This window comes from Neofelis nebulosa, chromosome 2 (assembly GCF_028018385.1).
Source record: "Neofelis nebulosa isolate mNeoNeb1 chromosome 2, mNeoNeb1.pri, whole genome shotgun sequence".
Lineage (NCBI taxonomy): Eukaryota > Metazoa > Chordata > Mammalia > Carnivora > Felidae > Neofelis > Neofelis nebulosa.
Genome location: NC_080783.1, coordinates 137339313 through 137357997, shown reverse-complemented (window position 1 = coordinate 137357997; position 18685 = coordinate 137339313). Strand labels below are relative to the sequence as shown.

Sequence of the window (18685 nt, the reverse complement as noted above, 5' to 3'; positions counted from 1 at the left end):
TACTTCATGTTATAACAAGGATGAAGCAACTATATTTATTAAGCACAATGCTGGGCACTGAATGTTGAACAATACGGGCAGAGGTTATTTGCAGTCTAGTGGATGATTTTCCTAAACTTACAACAATTATTATAATTATTAATACAACATTAGGTAGGCCTGCTCATCCTGGGAAATCTGGCAGCGAGAGCATAGATAGATATTATTTAGAAGAAAATTTCAACCGGGATTAAAGTGGTTGGATAGGCAGAAGCTTGACTTTATTTAATTTCTGTTTGCATGCTATGCCCTGAGGTTGCATATTCATCAATTCTAAGCCAATGCTGTTTTAAATTGTTAAGCATTCTATAAAATGTTGATTCCATGGGATTCTTTTGGCTTGATTTGAAATGGTAGACAGTGGCTACCATTCATGGAAATTAATACCCAAATAGGTATCTGTTGCTTGCTCTTATCTCCAAACTAAGCATCTTAGAAATTGAAAATCCATCAGGGATTTGGTCTTCTACATGTAAAAAGTAAAAATTCTGAATCTGAATTTTTACTTTATCCAGATTTGTATCCCCCAAATCTAAAATAACACAAAATTGGTAGGTTAAGTATGAAAGCAAGATTAAATAAAATTTAGCTCAAATTTAGTGTCCTAGCACTAAATTGACCAAATATACACTTCCAAACTTGAGACCGAGTTAAAAAAAAGAATGTGGGTGCCCCAAACTAGTGACAATTTCTGCCCTGTCTTCTGAGAATTCTGCACAATACTGAACACACAGGGCTGTGCTCGATCTGAGTCATAACAACATTTGTATCTGACCTCACTGCAAAACCTGATGACATGTTTTATGAATGATTTGGTGTTTCATATTTTTCACACCTCTCCTGCTTCCCATCATAAGGTGTGATTAAAAAGGAAGGTAAAATAAATCAGTTAAGCTATTCAAGGTGTCACTCAACAAGAGGTTCCTAAATCCAGAAAAATGAAATGCTTTGAAAAGCAGAAGAATGTCTTATTTCTCTCATTGTCTGTCTTTTTGTTTTCTCTCAAAACATACAGAGGATAGATAAGATTCACAAAAACATCCAGTGGGATGGAGAAAGGAGAGGGAATCCAACTAATAAAAAATAACGGGCTCCTTATTTCTGAACAGTTAGTTCAGCGATTTATGATATAACTTACAAACTACTTCCTGAGTAATTGTACTTTTGGTTTTTTGTTATTTGTATTAGTCAGCGGTGTATAGACAGCATATACCTTATTTATATGCGTCAGTGGGTCCTCTAAGACAAACTCTTAGTAACCATGTCTTCTAGTGCATGATGTTCTTGTTTCTTTCCAATACCAGGGCCTGTATGCTGTGGGAAATTTTCTGCCTAGCGAAGAGAGTATGTTTCAGCACAGAGAAGCCCTCAGGTCTCTGACAGACCTCAACCAAGACCCCAGCAGAGTATTATCTGCTAAAAATGGCAGCAGCAGTGATGGAATTGCTCACACAGAAGGCATCCTCAACCGAAATCACAGAGATGCCAGCTCACTGACAAACCTCAAAAGGGCAAACGCTGATGTAGAAATCATCACTCCACGGAGTCCCATGGGGAAGGAGAATATGGTTACCTTTAGCAATACCCTACCCAGAGCCAACACCCCATCCGTAGAAGACCCTGTCAGACGAAATGCCACCATTCATGCCTCTATGGATTCTGCTCGATCAAAGCAGCTTCTCACCCAGTGGAAGAATAAGAATGAAAGCCGCAAGTTGTCCCTGCAAGTTATAGAGACTGAGCCTGGACAGTCACCACCCAGATCCATAGAAATGAGGTCAAGCTCAGAGCCCTCCAGAGTAGGGGTGAATGGAGACCACCATCCTCCCAGCAATCAGTACCTCAAGATCCAGCCTGGCACTGTCCCCGGATGTAACAATAGCATGCCTGGAGGACCAAGAGTGTCCATCCAGTCCCGCCCTGGGTCCTCGCAGTTAGTGCACATCCCCGAGGAGACGCAGGAAAACATAAGCACCTCTCCCAAAAGCAGCTCTGCTCGGGCCAAGTGGTTGAAAGCTGCAGAGAAGACCGTGGCCTGTAATAGAAGCAACAGCCAGCCCCGAATAATGCAAGTAATAGCAATGTCAAAGCAGCAGGGTGTCCTGCAAAGCAGCCCCAAGAACACCGAAGGCAGCACTGTCTCCTGCACTGGCTCCATCCGCTACAAAACCTTGACAGACCACGAACCCAGTGGGATCGTAAGAGTTGAGGCTCACCCGGAAAACAACAGGCCCATCATACAGATCCCATCTACCGAAGGCGAAGGTAGTGGCTCCTGGAAATGGAAAGCCCCTGAAAAGGGCAGCCTTCGCCAAACTTACGAGCTCAATGATCTCAACAGGGACTCAGAAAGCTGTGAGTCCCTGAAAGACAGTTTTGGCTCTGGAGATCGCAAGAGAAGCAACATAGATAACAATGAGCATCACCACCATGGAATCACCACTATCCGTGTCACCCCAGTAGAGGGCAGTGAAATTGGTTCAGAGACGCTGTCTGTTTCTTCTTCCCGCGACTCTACCCTGCGGAGAAAGGGCAACATCATCTTAATCCCTGAAAGAAGTAACAGCCCGGAAAACACGAGAAATATCTTCTACAAGGGAACCTCCCCAACACGGGCTTATAAGGATTGAGTGATGGGATTCAATCCCTTGAGCGACCTCCCCCTCCCCCAGAAGACCATGTCTTGATTCTCCCTCTGTGCTCTGTTTTCAGTGGATTGGGAAGCCTTCTCATCAAACTGGGTCATCTTACCATCAGCCCGGAGCTCAATGACTCTTGAGAACTACTACACGCAAAGCTTGTAGATTTCACATCAAGGGGAGGGAAAAGCACAATGCAAGAACCTAATTCATATGATAAGGTGAAGAATCTTAAGACCTATCTTCAAACTCAAAAGGTTTGCAGAAGGCAGTATCAGAAGAAAGTGGTTTCCTTCAGTGTATACTATTTTACTTCCTGAATGTGCCAACTTTAGGGATTTTTCTTTATAATTAGCTGTGGGAATCCAGAACACGGCTCCCTACAGCAGAGGCCATGCAGTATTATATATTCATTTTGCAGAATCTGCGCCTACAGCCCAGTAAGGGTGGTGCTGATTATTATAGTACACATACCATGTAAACTCTCAAATTCTATTTAGCTGTGAAATAGTGGCGTGCAATTCCTTGTCAAAGAAATGCTACTGTATTAAGAAGATGCTGGCTGCTTTGTGTTAGAATAGGACACCCCGCAGCTTCTCTGTAGTGGCTCTGTCACAGTCAAAAAATGAAAAAGTTTTGTGCATTTCCTCAAAATTATGCTTTCTTCAACAACAAAAAATGTGTAAGAATATTTTCAGTGAAAGGGAATAACTAGTACTTTTCTACATAGTTTTTTTTCTTGCTGCTTACTTTTTATTTAAGTGTAGGTACTACTAATGATTCTGTTTTTTAGTGAGTAAATTTGCATAACTCAAAAAATACATTGTTTTAGAGTTTTTCAAAATTGTTGTGATCATATTTTGCATTTTATGGCTCCTCCTTTATTTATTAATTATTTTTTTGATGTCATAGATATGTTTTTCTATTTTTAAAGCAAGAATAACAGTTGACATTCCTTGAGCAAAATATACTGCTGTGAATTTATAAACAAGAAATCTGAACCAACACTTGACATTGTGGGTTACATTGCCAGCAATGTTGGTTGAGTCTACCCTTGGACATCTCCAACCAGCTGGCTTAGGTTGCTATCTTAATCAGTAATCCAAAAACTCTGTTTTGTTCCAGATTAGTCATTTTTTGTATTCTAATAACCAGTAAATCAGAGCAACAGTAGTTAGGTTTTACCTTCTTCCCTAAGATATTTTTGTCAATTGGACATCAACAGGAAGAATCTGGAAAAAAAAATGCAAATTGATAAATGAAAGTATCTCACAATATAAATTAAGAATGTATTTCTTCAAAATATCTAAATAGACACAGTTTTTGTGCTTAATATGCAAACAACAATTTTGCTACCTATCCTGAATAAAGCCTTCAGCCTAAATCAAAGGAAACAAATATTATCAATAAGAAGAAGATAAAACCAAAACATTTGGAGGTGTTTTCCAACTTAAAAATTTAAGTGTGGAGAAATATTTGGTTCTTGGAATTTAGTATCATACCTTTTTTACACCATTTCTTAAGAATTCTAATATACACTTGATGATTGCCAAGGGGATAAAAGGTAACAACAAAGCTGGTTGATCTGATCTGTTTTCAGTGAGAACAGAAGGAAGGGGTTGTTAAGAGATAAAGACTATCACATCATTATCAACTTCTACAGGAAAAGGGCAAAGCTTTCTAGAGTTAACCAACCTCCTAAGAGCATTAGGGATTTAGCTGAAACCAGCAGAATTGAAAACTCTGGCAATAAAATATGATTCAACTATATCCCTTCTGGCAATTTCCTTCTCAGAGAGGGGAGTGGGAGTAAAATGTTGCCTTCCCCACTTCTCACCACCGCCACCATCACGGCACTCCTACTGGCTTTTGCCATTTCATAGAGAGGAAGGTGGACTGGTTTTAGTACTCTGAAGAAAAAATAATAAAGCTGCAGCATTTCAGGTGCAGTATGATATTTCCTAATCTTTCCTATTTCTTAACAAAAGATTTTAAAGTACTTCTCTAGTCATTGAAGGTTTTTTTTTCTTTACATAAATATTGATATATTCTTTTTCTACTCAAAGTGCCAAAGGCTACAGTTTTTAATGACTGAACAAATTGTACCACATTGTTAAGGAAATATAATGATAGTCGCTAGAACTCAGACCTCTGCATGTATATTTGATAATACATCTTTTGTAAAAAAAAATTACAAAAATATTTGTTTACATTCCACTGGTACCTTAATTTAAAATAAATGAGACTAACAGGTGGTATCTCTTCTTAGTGTTCTATTTATCTGATTTGCTAATGAGAGCACTTCTTCCTTTGTTAGGCTGTGCTTTACTGATTAAACCAAGTATTGAATAAAGAGAGTAATTATCTTTTTAAAGTAAATAAAATTATGAAAATATATATAATATATATAAAGTATTGTGTTTAATAAAATGTTATGCAATGTTTTCCAAACTGATAAAGTTTGTAAAGTGCTATAATGTATTTTGTTAAGTACAGATTAAAGCTATTGTGTGAGTATATTGTGCTAACATCATAGAAATAAAGATTAGATTTCTTCATCAAAATTGGAACATTTTGATTTTTTACTTCAGACTATGAATGGATAATAACTTGGCTTATAGGAAAACATCTGAAGAAATAAGAATGAATCAGAACTGATTATATTCATAACTGTTTAGAAGAGAGTTGACTAACAAAAGTTGGTCAAACTATGCCATAATTTTCCCTCATCATTTAGAATTTTTATTTTATGCTTATTAAAGGAGCTCTTTTAGATTTACTTAGGCATAGATCTTTTACATATCAATGTTATAAAGTATGAAAACAAAAATACGTCAGGGCCAATTGCTCTGAATCAATTTTTGACTAAGAGTAGTTGATGTGCCTCTTTTCTTCCATATTATTACCCCCCGTACCAGATTTTCTCTAAAAGAATGCTCTACTATTAATTCCAGGATTGTTTTTCCAAGCTATTAGCATCTGTTTTATGAGTTTTACTGCTGATACTTTATATGTTTCACTAGAAGGTATTAACACAAGTTTTTAGGCCACAATAGGACTCATGCTTTAGTCAAATGATCTTGAAGTGGCCCACTTACTGAAGTGAAGTTACAGTTGTTCAGTAATGCCTACAAGTTCATGCATAAACAAGCAACTACATGATGATTTCCACCTGGCAAACAACCATGGTAAGACACTATTCATTATAGAAAACACATTGATTTTAGAGATGATCATATGAATTACAATGTGCATCTTATAATAGTTGAAATGCAATGTTAATATTCTCTAGGTCTTGATTTTTTACCTCTAATATGGGGATGTTCAGCTCTATTATCCCCTCTAAAAGATATCCTAAAGTCTTTTCTAAATTTCTATGGATTATTATTAAGTATTTTATCTAGAGAGCAAAAACTAATGACGAGAATAGGAAATAACTTGCTGGTTTAACATGACTAACTAATGAGAATTGTCATCTTTAATCATAAAGCTAAAATAAGCAATACAATGGGGTTGCTAAGAGTCTACATCAACATTTCATAATATGTAAACATTATATAATATGTCAAAATGGGTGATTTGTACCCCTGATCCTAGTACCTTTCTCATCAGGTATCAGGTGAGTGCATTCTGGATGATGTACATAAGAAGCTATCAATAGGGGGTATATCATTTCTGTCTTTTACAGATACTTACTTGATATCTATGGGTCATTCCATGTTACAGTTCAAAGGAAATATAAAAAAAACATGCATGGTTCAGATAGTAATTTAATTATAAGGAAATCAAAAGGAATTAAAATGGTTTACTCTAAAAGGAAAATATAACCCGGAAAATGGATAATAGTCTATTTCTGACTGTACATTTTATTTCCTCTGTTTATTGAATGTGTCTCCTGACTTTAATCTGTAGAAAGCTTCTAAAATGTTCTCAGATCAAATGCTCCAGTTGGATGAAAATATAGCTTTCAGTAACAGTATGATATTTCAGATAAGATCCAGTTACAGGAAATCCCCAGTGACCATGCTTTCTAATTGCAAAAGAATATCTAAATAAGTCCCTTGATCTAGAAATGACTTTTATTTCACTGTCCATGCAGTTGTTAGTCAATGAAAGCTCTTAATTGTGTGTGATTGTGTACTGTAGTCCATGATAATGAGGGAGAACTGAGTAAAATTCCATTTAACGAATTTGTTGAATGCCCATTTTATCTCCTTTACTCCCCCTACCTTAAGATTCTCGCCATTGACTTTGAGAAAACCCTATCTAAACTTTAATGTTAGCTTTACAAAATAGTACAATTGACAAATGGGAAATGAATTTGAAAAAGACAAAGTATGAGAATTGTATTCCCATAAAATCTCCTTTTTCCCTTAATCACTTCAGGACATTTTGCACCCAGGTACTGCCTTTTAGGACGAAAGCTAGATATTTATTTTCTGTACTAGGAACTCTTTCTCCCCCCTTCCCTCCATGTTGTGGTTTATACCTTCTAGCTTGAGATGCCCCTCTGAGAAAAGATGCTCCATCTTTGAGTAGTAGGAAAATCTAATTCACTCCACTCTCAGCTCAATCTTTCCCAATCTGCATCTAAAGTTAATAATGGCAGATATTTCCACAGATACTTCTGGAAGTATAAAAAGTCTTTTAAAAAATTAAGTCAAAATGGATCAAAGACTTAAGTGTAAATGTAAAACTGTAAAACTTTTAGCAAAAAATATAGGAGAAAATCTTCAGGACCTAGGACTAGGACCAGGCTACCAGTCCTTGGTTAGGTATGTGGCTTGCAAATATCTCTTTCAGCCTATAGTTTATCTTTTCATCCTCTTAATAGGATCTTTCAAAGACCAAATGTTTCACATTTTAATGAGGTCCAATGTATCCTCTCCCTTTATGGGCCATGTTTTTAGAGTCAAATCTAGGATATATAATAAATCCTCAGAACACAACAAATAATAATAAAAACAGTAAAAATTAAACAACAGTAAATATTAAAGACCAAAAGAGTAAAACAGTAAGATAAAAAAAAATGAACAAAGATACGAAGAGAGGGGCTCCTGAGTGGCTGTCGGTTAAGCGTCAAACTCTTGATTTAGGCTCAGGTCATGATCTCACAGTTCATGAATTCGAGCCCCATGTGAGGCTTTGTGCTGACAGCATGCAGCCTGCTTAGGATTCTCTCTCTCCCTCTCTCTTTGCCCCTCCACCACTCTCTCATTCTCTCTCAAAAATAAATAAATAAACTTTAACAAAAAGGATATGAAGAGACATTTTACCACAGTGGATATAGAGATAACAAATAAGTAATCAATAGGTGATCAACATCATTAGTCATTTAGGAAATAGAAATTAAAACTGCAATGAGATATTACTATACACATATAAGAATGACTAAAATAAAAAATGGTAAGAATACCAAATGCTGGCGGGAATGTGGAAGAATTGGATCACTTATCCATTGGTAGTGCAAATGTAAAATGGTATAACCACTCTGGAAACAACTTGTCAATTTCTTTTAAAAAAAAACAAAACTTTTTTGTATACATTTATACGACCCAGGAACTACACTCTTGGGCATTTTCCCACAGAAATGAAAACTTATGTCCACATGCACACACAAAATGGTACCTACATATTCATCTTCATTTTATTACTAATAGCCCAAAACTGGAAACAACTCTGATGTTTTACCATGGGTAAATGGTTAAACAAATCATGGACTACTACTCAGCAATAAAACTAAACGAACTATTGACAGCACACTACTTGAATAAATCTCCAGGGAATTATGCTGAGTGAAAAAGCCACTACCAAAAGCTTCCACACTGTACCATTCCACCTCACAAGACAATACAGATTTGAGTAGCCCATATATGGAGACATGGTTTTGCCATCTGTAACACACAACTTCCATAGTGTCTCCATTTGCCATAATTCCCAGCAGGGGTGGGGTGGGATGGAGGAATTAAAAGATAAGCAGCTTTAAGAAGAAGACATAGAAGTTTCATATGTCATGTCCAATCTACCCAAATGGTGCAAATTAGATCTCCTCAGCAGGAGGAGAGGCGGGGGATGTAGTCTCTAGCTGAGAGGCCCCGGCCCATCTAAAAATTTGTGTCTTCTCTAATTAGATGAAAAAGGATGAGAATGGCTCCTGGGGGCTAAGGATCAGTTCTGCCATACCAGCTTCAAGACCCTTCACAATAGGACCTATGGAGCCTTATATATCACTGCTTCTCCATACAAACCTATCTGCTGCATGAGGCCTGGCTTCCTCATTTGTGTGTGTGTGGGGGGGGGGGGGAGGGGTGGGCACCTGAGTGTGAGTGTGTGTGTGTGTGTGTGTGTGTGTGGTTGGTTTATTTTAACTCTCTGGAAAGTCTTTGTGCCCCGTTTTAAAACCCCCTTCGTCAGGGCTAGTATCCAAAATCTATAAAGAACTCACCAAACTCCACACCCAAAAAACAAATAACCCAGTGAAGAAATGGGCAGAGAACATGAATAAACACTTCTCTAAAGAAGACATCCGGATGGCCAACAGGCACATGAAAAGATGCTCAACATTGCTCCTCATCAGGGAAATACAAATCAAAACCACACTCAGATATCACCTCACGCCAGCCAGAGTGGCCAAAAGGAACAAATCAGGAGACTATAGATGCTGGCGAGGATGTGGAGAAACGGGAACCCTCTTGCACTGTTGGTGGGAATGCAAACTGGTGCAGCCACTCTGGAAAACAGTGTGGAGGTTCCTCAAAAAATTAAAAATAGACCTACCCTATGACCCAGCAGTAGCACTGCTAGGAATTTACCCAAGGGATACAGGAATACTGATGCATAGGGGCACTTGTACCCCAATGTTTATAGCAGCACTCTCAACAATAGCCAAATTATGGAAAGAGCCTAAATGTCCATCAACTGATGAATGGATAAAGAAATTGTGGTTTATATACACAATGGAGTACTACGTGGCAATGAGAAAGAATGAAACATGGCCCTTTGTAGCAACGTGGATGGAACTGGAGAGTGTGATGCTAAGTGAAATAAGCCATACAGAGAAAGACAGATACCATATGTTTTCACTCTTATGTGGATCCTGAGAAACTTAACATAAACCCATGGGGGAGGGGAAGGAAAAAAAAAAGAAAAAAAAAGAGGTTAGAGTGGGAGAGAAGCCAAAGCATAAGACACTGTTAAAAACTGAGAACAAACTGAGGGTTGATGGGGGGTGGGAGGGAGGGTAGGGTAGGTGATGGGCATTGAAGAGGGCATCTTTTGGGATGAGCACTGGGTGTTGTATGGAAACTAATCTGACAATAAATTTCATACAATAAATAGATAGATAGATAGATAGATAGATAGATAGATAGATAAAATCCCCTTTGTCCTTCAAGGCTAAATGTCAATATTCCTTTATTTTCAATTTTTCCTTTATTCTAATTTAGGGCTGGAAGGGACTTGACATATCACTCATCCTTCTAGGTATAATAACTGTGGTTACTATGTTTCACACATGAGAAATGTAGAATGCACGAGAAAGACTTTACTCAAAATCACACAAGTTGTAGATGTAAGGATGCTGAGGGCAGAGAAGAATACCTCCTGCTCATTTTTTATTCCCTAGTCTTTAGCACATCACCTACCATATAGGTTGGACACTCAGTAAACATTTGAAATGAATGAATGAATGAATGAATGAATGAATGAAATATTTATACTTATAAATGCTTGTTATGCATGACCAATGCATTCATTAATCATACAGTTTGTATTATTGATCAATTTGACTGATGAGGCATTGAATATTTACTACACATTAAATTGTAAGTTTTTATAAGCAGCTCTTAGCACAACAGGTGCTTGATAAATATAAGGTTCATTAAATGAGTACAGTATGTCCCATTTACTATAAGTGGAAAATTATGAAAATAAGTAAATAACAGAATTCATCATGTGAAGGAAAGTATGAGAGGATTTGGAAGAGAAAGAAATGGTTGTCCATTTGATTGTGCCCCGAAATCTTACAGTTCTCAGAAATTGCCTCCAAGACTCTGAAGCCAAGCATATGTTATTTATATTTTTCTCCTTTTTCTTATTTGAAGCATATTTTTCAAATGTTGACATTGCATAAGCCAGATCTCTTGGAACAAACTGTCTCCTCACAATAGATATGATTTTGCAACAGTTGTTTGTTCAAATGTTTCCCACCTCCACAGAAATCTCAGTGCAGCAAAGTGCCAATAAGGAATACTTACTTCTTCCCTCGTTAAGAAAGAAAGAAAGAAAGAAAGAAAGAAAGAAAGAAAGAAAGAAAGAAAGAAAGAGAAGAAAGAAAAGAAAGAAAATGAAAGAAAGAAAGAAAGAAAGAAAGAAAGAAAGAAAGAAAGAAAGAAAGAAAGAAAGAAAGAAAGAAAAAGAAAGAAAGCCCACTTTATAGTCAGCATTCTAAATTATTTTTCAAATTCAAAATCAGACATTAGAGTCCAGGGACTTTAGTAATTTCTTTATTTCATGCATATCCACTGGTCTCTTATTCCCACCTAATCTGCCACTTAGGGTATCACAATTATTTCCAGAATTATGGAGTAATGAGTCCTTGGGATCAGGCTCACAAGTGTTCAGATTCTAGCTCCAACTACTGTGTGCCCCAGTTTTCTTGCCTGTATAATAAGCATAATAGTTTAAGGTTGTTATGGAGATGAATAAATAAATATAGGCAAATCATTTGAAACACTGTGTGGCAGTATATATGTATTGGTTCCTATTCTTGGGAAATGTTGTGTGACTTCCTTATCTCTATTCTTCACTCCTCTCTAGAAATCTAGAACTAAATACACAACTGCCTGTTGATTGATATCTATCCTTAAATATCTATAATTATCTCAAATTTAACATTTTCAAAATACATTTCCAGGTTTCTATTCCCAGATGTATTTTTCCATCTTAGTAAACCATTGACCCCACTACAGTTGCATCTCTACTTCAATGGCATTATCCATGACCTCTAAGAATGTCTAGTGACCTTAATTAATCCAAATAAAGTCATCTCTAATATTATTGGTACACCAAAATAATTCCTTTATTTATTCAGTTGGCAAAGATTTGTCAATTACATTCAACATGTCTATCTTCCAGAAACAGATTTTAGAAATGCAGAACACTTGAGTGCAATCCCGGCTGGATCACTCACCAATTCTGTGACCTTGAGCAACATCCCTACCCTTCCTGAAAAGTTGGGCAGGTTGCTAACTCAGATCCTATCTTGAGTTTTCCACCCACCAGCTGCTTCTCAACATGTTGTACTGATATCTGCTTCTTCTAGTCTCACAGTGGCCCACCACTGACTTCTCTGCTTGTCACCATCAAGAGCTCTTAGGCATGGTAGCTTAATAGGATGCTGTTCCTTTCACATGGATTTAATGAGGAGGAAGATGAAGAAAAGTCAAAAGTTCTTGTTACTGTCCCTTTCTTTTGTTCTCCATACTACCACATATATGCATCTATATAGATGCATTCAAGTAACCACAGGAGATGATAAACATAGGAGGTGAAAACATTAAAACTTTGTGCTAAAAATTAATTTCCTGCAATTAAACAAAAAAGCTATCAAGCATGAAAAGACATGGAATAAACTTAAATGCATATTACTAAGTGAAAGAAGTCAGTCTGAAAGGTTTCACTGTATAATTCCAATTATATGACATTCTGGAAAAGGCAAAACTATGGAGAGAGTACAAAGATCAGTGGACAACCATTTTATAATATATTTCCATAGATTTTCAGTACTTCTCTTTACTATTGATCATTCATCTTCCAGATCAAGAGAGAAAAATACTAACAAAAATGTAGTAGAGATCTCTCTGCTAAGATCTTAAAGTGTGTCCTTCCAATTAACTTTCCAATCCAAATGCAGTAATTGAAATAAGACATATTAATAAAGGGTGCTTTTATTCTCTTGCCTCTCTAATTAATCCTTCCTCCCCTGTCAATTTTTTTTTGCTTTGCTTATATTAGTCAGTGTATATTACCAAATGTCTTGAATCTTCCAGTCTTAAATTTAAATTTTTTACCTGTGTCCAAAACATATACTGTTACTGATGAAATTTTGTTTGAAAGTAGTCAAACTTTTCTCTTTTTTTTAAATGTGTGTTTATTTGAGAGAGAGACAGACAGAGAGAGAGAGAAAGAGAGAGAGAGTGAGAGGGGGAGGGGCAGAGAGAAAGGGAGAGAGAATCCCAAGCAGGTTCAGTGCTGTCAGCTGAGAGCCAGATGTGGGGCTTTATCTCACAAACCCTGTGATCTTGAGACCATGACCTGAGCCAAAATCAAGAGTCAGATGCTTAACTGACTGAGCCACCCAGACGCCCCAAAAGTAGTCAAGCTCCTCTTGATCAATTTTTTAAAAATACATGTGCTTGAGTTAAAGGGCTTTAAATAATTTCATATAAAACAGTGATCATTTCATAAGAAATTAAATGTGGTCCATACTTTAACAATTACACCTTTTAGTAAATACCTCAGGTGATGATTATTCTAACATTTTGGAAACCATTTGGAAACCATTGCAATAGGCCATACTCACCAAGTGGACAGGAACTGTGTTTTACTCACCATTGTATTTCTAGTGCTTACTACAGGGCCTTGGCATTGAAAACAAATATCTATCTACATGATTTTATTAAATCCTCCCAACTTACTAGATATTACTATTTCAATTTGAAAAATGACAGGCAAAAACTCCAAGAAGTTCAAGGACTTTGTCAAGCTCACTAACTAGCTCTTGACAGACCTGATTTTAATACCCAGGGTTCCTGGATTGCAGCTGTATCTTTGATGGTGAGCCACACAAAAAATTTGGAATTTTCCCCCCTTCATGGAGAATTATCAGGCTCAAAAATGTGCACTCATTCAGCTTGGAGGAGGCATCCAGATTTGGAGGGAGGTGGAACAATGCGTTAAATTCACCAAAATTCCATCATGGGAATTTAGCCTGGAAAACTCTTTATCAGCAGCAAAAAAAATACTGATTTTTTTTCAATAATACATTTGATCAGAAGCCTTGTTCTAATATGAGTTCACTTTATCTTTTAAGATAAAGGTAAATCAAATTACTAGTTCTGTTTTTTAAATTATTTTTTAAGAAACACTATAGTTTATTTAGAAACTTTAGATATATCTTAGAGAAAAAAATAAGGGCCTCTCCCAAAAACCATGACCAGCTAGGTCATGACTACTATCTCTAAACTGAGCTTTTAATGTATTCTAAAATTTTTATTATTCAATAGACACCAGGAGTGGGGCAGGAGCCTACATACTCATTTTGTCCCCAAACTAAAAGGTTCCCAGTAAGCAACCATCCTCCTTCAGCTCTGTTAACCCTGCTCTGTCCACTTCACACATGGCTTGCAAGACCTTGGAGCATCATCATTAAGTGGCCTCATTACCAAGTCGGAGAAATTCTTTCAGTTCCTGTGTTCTAGGTTGTTAGGCATATATAATGGGTGACATGTGGGTTTATGTACACTGACTATAAGAGAGAAGATACACCTGTATGTTAGTCAAAGCTTCCAAGTAGTGGCTATATGAATATTTCATGTTTCCTCCTGGCCAATGCTTCTGTAACCTGTTTTTAAGTGATACAAAGAGAGAGAGAAGAGTACAGGAGAGGTAAGTTTCCACAGGAACAAGTGTCACAACAGAAAAACCTGTTAGAGCTAGAGCTTTGCCTCCAGCTCAACTGAACTCACACCACCAGTGTGTTATGAGCAGCACAATTCCCTAATTTAATTGCAGTCTCCAAAGCCATCTCTAAAATCCTTCCATAAGCAATAAGTATTTACAACTTTCCTTTTCATTAGGCATTTTGCTTTATTTTTTACAAACTGGACTTTTGAATGTCTTTAGCCATGAAGTGAAATAAACTCACCAAAGTCTGAATCCTGTCCTATGTCCATATTGACAAGTTCTTAGGGAATAAACCCAGAATGCAGCCTTACCAGTAAGAGAACAACCACTAAAAATACTCCCCCATATCATAATATACAACATTGCATTATTATATTTAAAATAAAATATGTAAAATAAGTGTTATAAACATGGACTCTCTGGCCTCTGAAATAGAAATGTTTTAAATCAGAAAATTAGCTATATTTTTTGTTTGGATTGGTATTATTTGAATTTAAGAGGAAAAAAGCCAGCTAAAGCACGAATATCCTAGGAGAAAATTAAGGCAATACAAAATAATTACTTTTTCTTAAATACTAGTTGTAGTAAATATAACTTTTAAAACATACTGGCTACTTGACAGAAGGCATTAAGAATAAAAAATAATAATAAAGTAATAAGTAACTTATAAAACTTTTCTAAATTTACAAGATGAATTAATATGAAATAATTCAACTTAGAAGAAAAATTGGTAATTTAAAAATTACTTCTCATGATCAATATAAGAAAGCAGTATTATTCTGCACTATATTTTAAGGAATCAAAGGAAAAATTCCATTTTATAAAGTCCATAATTATCATGTAAACTCTAGGACTTCTGTTTATAGCTTTTGAAAAGGGGTTTAAGTATTAAAATAGCAACAACAGATAAGTTCTAGAAATCTATTATCTTTGAATTCTTATTTCTTCTCTCTCCACATACACTTTGTCATAGAACTCTGTGTTCTGTCACTTCTTGTCCTTTACCCATGACCTCACTCTAGCACTTCTTTGGCCCCCAAAGCTCTAGGTGCCCACCCTGCAAGCTTCCAGTGCTCCAATGCAGAATCACTCTTTCTTTTTGTATTTACCTGTCCACATTCCCATTCCTAATGGGCAAGTTTCTCAGAGGTTTGCCAGAAAGGTCTGATTAAATTATTTTGCAATATGATGTAAGTGACTGATGGAAATGTCACTGTGTTGTACTTCCCAGAGTGCTATGCATTCAAAAGGGAAATTGATAATCCCCCAAAATTAATTTGTTGATTCAAATCCTTTGGAAATGAGAAGAAACATTTTTTAATTTAAGTAAACAAATGAATACTCAAAGGAAGAATGAATCTATGTTCATGTTCATGAATGTTAGAACATCAGCAGTAACACAGCTGTAGACACCAATAGTCTCTTAATTTGCGTAGTTTTTAAAACATTTTTTAAGGTTATTTATTTATTTTGAGAGAGACAGAGACAGTGTGACTGGTGGAGGGGGAGAGAGAAAGGGGAAGAGAGAGAGAATCTCAAGCAGACTCCACACTGTCAGTGCAGAGCCTGATGTGGAGCTGAAACTCACAAAACATGAAATCATGACCTGAGCTGAAGCCAAGAGTCCAATGCTTAACCAACTGAGCCACCCAGGCACCCCTTAATTTGCATTGTTTTGACAACTAACTCCTTCACATACAACTATTAGCTCTGCAATAAAATTTTGGAAACTTAGAAGCTACCTGATTTATTCTTCACCACCCTGTCCCACAATTCTGAATTTGCAGCACCAGTTACCTTTAAAATGGAAATAAGGATGAGGTTAAAAACAAGAGGCTGTTTGAGTCACAAGAGCCTTCAGATTTTCTTCCTCATTTTCCGTTCCCTACCTCTTCAGAAAACTGAAGATATGTCCTTGAAATGATGAGACAGAGATTTATTTGAGAGGGTAAGAGGTCTGTCCCTTGGAAACATACACCAGAATGGGGCAGAAATCCATATTAAAACTTTCAAGTTCAGTGCGAGTGTATCAGTCACATACTGAATTTTGAAAACCCAATCTTTTTGCTCATTGGGATCTCAGAATGATGATAGGTAGGCTACTAATCTCAGGTCAATGGTAGAAAACTTCATTTCAGAGAATTTGACTGGCTCAAGGAGAAAAGAACTAAAGATACTGCTATTAGCCCAACTGGATTAACCAGCCCAAAGATCAATGAATCAGGAAGATATAATAGTCCTAAACGTAAATGCACCTATTAACAGAACTTCAAAATATGTAAAGCCAAAATTAACAGGACTGAAAGGAGAAATTAAATCCACAATCAGAGGTGGTGATTTTAACATTCTTTTCTTTGTAGTTGATAGAACAGGCAGAAAAAAGTATTAAAAACATGGACATTTTGATAAACACTATCAAAACTTGACCTGATATTTATACTTTACACACAACTGAAGAGTATACATTTTTCTTAAGTGCACTGGGAAACACTCCCTATGCAGATGATATGCTGTGCCATAAAACAAGTCTCAGTAAGTTTAAAAGGATTTGAAATCATATGCTTTAATACCTTAAGTGCATTTAATTAAAAAATCAATAAGATATCCAGAAAATCTCCAAATAGTTGGAATTTAATCAGCTTATTTCTGAATAACTGATGGAGTAAGGAAGAAATCACAAGGGAAATTAGAAAATATTGCTTATTAAATGATAACTAAAACACAACATACCAAAACTATCAGGATATAGCCAAAGTAGTGCTGATGCAGAACTTAGAAGGAAATTTATAGTTTTAAATGTTCATATATATATATATATATATATATATATATATATATATATATATATGGCAAAGCCAATGATCTAAAACAAGGGACTGGGCTAGACACCAGAAATTCAATGGTAACTAAAACACTGTCCATCTCCTGATGGTGAATACGGCCTAGTGCAATGGTTGCCCTATATTAGCATGAAAAATCACCACCAGGAGTATTTACTAAAATGTAGAATCATTAGAATGTAGACCCAATTACAGTTTCCCTTATGAAGCAATCACTGTTTCTATATGTCCTTCACAATGAGGATTTCCATGTCACTAACAAACATATGAAGAAATCCAATTTCATTACATATTAGGAGAGTGTTAATTGGAAACAATGAGAATTCACTACACACCCAACAGAATTACTAAATGAAAAGGACAGAAAATGCCAAATGCTGCAAGGATGTGGAACAACCAGAACTCTCACACACTGTTCGTGAAAATTTAAATCGGTAAAACTACTTTGGACAACCGTTTGGCAGTAATGGCTAAAGCTGAATGTGTATAAACTCCATGACTCATCCAAATTTCTTTCCTTAGTATATACCCAACAAAAATGCTTACATATGTTGACCAAAAGCCATGTACAATCATATTCAGAGCAGCGCTATTTGTAAATAAAAACTAATAAACACTACCTAAATGTCTGTCAAGGTAGAACAGATTTTTAAAGTGGGGACATAGCCACATAATTAGATACTACATAACAAAAAATAGGAAAAATTACAAATATATGCCAAATTTGGATGAATATCTTTAAGGAAACATGGAATAAAAGGAGCAGCATCGATAAAATAGTATATACAGAATGATTCTATTCATATAAATTTCAAAAACAGACAGAACTATTGCATGGGGGTTGAAGTCAGAATCATGTTTAGCTGTGGGGGATGGGGAGTGGGGGTGACTGGTAAGAGACATGAAGCTAACTTTTGGAATGCTGGCAATGTTCTACTCTTTGATTCGTGTGTGCTGCTGACATTTGAAGGTTCACATGGTAAAAACTCACTGGGTTGTAGACATAGAATTTGTTCACAGAAAGTTCCTGTTTGTTTTAATTAAAAGTTCAAATAAAAATAGAAGAAATATTTCCCATGGTTTTTAGTTTGATTCATGAAAGTCATCACCAAAGTATCTTCACTATCAGGATTTCTTATGCCTACAATTGCCAGCCACAGTTCTTTTTCTCCTTACATTTAGTTAAAATGGCTTGGACTCTTCATTCACACTTACTATGTACTCTTTGTGTGTTCAAATGAATGGGATATCATTAACTTTTCAGAGTCAAATAATAAGTTTAATGTTTCATTAAGGGGATAATTTTTGAGGTTAATAATTGACCATGTAATCCCCGTGTATTCCTATGTAATCCTTTTTGAATCAGGCTAGTGAGGCTTACAACTCCCTGAGTGGTGGTAGCTACTTGAGTTATGTCCTTTTGGGAATGGAAAGCATTGCTTTCCGAAGCTGAACAAATCTATATTGAATCATAATCCTCCT

General features: G+C 36.2%; 1 protein-coding gene across 2 annotated transcripts in view; it reads left to right on the top strand.

Annotated features, from left to right (window-relative positions):
- The window catches only part of PLPPR4 (phospholipid phosphatase related 4), a 42033-nt gene extending 36791 nt beyond the window's left edge, over positions 1-5242 (top strand). For both annotated transcript variants that reach the window (XM_058716453.1, XM_058716454.1), the window contains one exon: positions 1344-5242. In XM_058716453.1, the coding sequence (XP_058572436.1) occupies positions 1344-2669 (1326 nt within the window). In that variant the 3' untranslated portion in view covers positions 2670-5242. The remainder of the gene's footprint in view (positions 1-1343) is intronic.
- The last annotated feature ends 13443 nt before the right edge of the window (positions 5243-18685 follow it).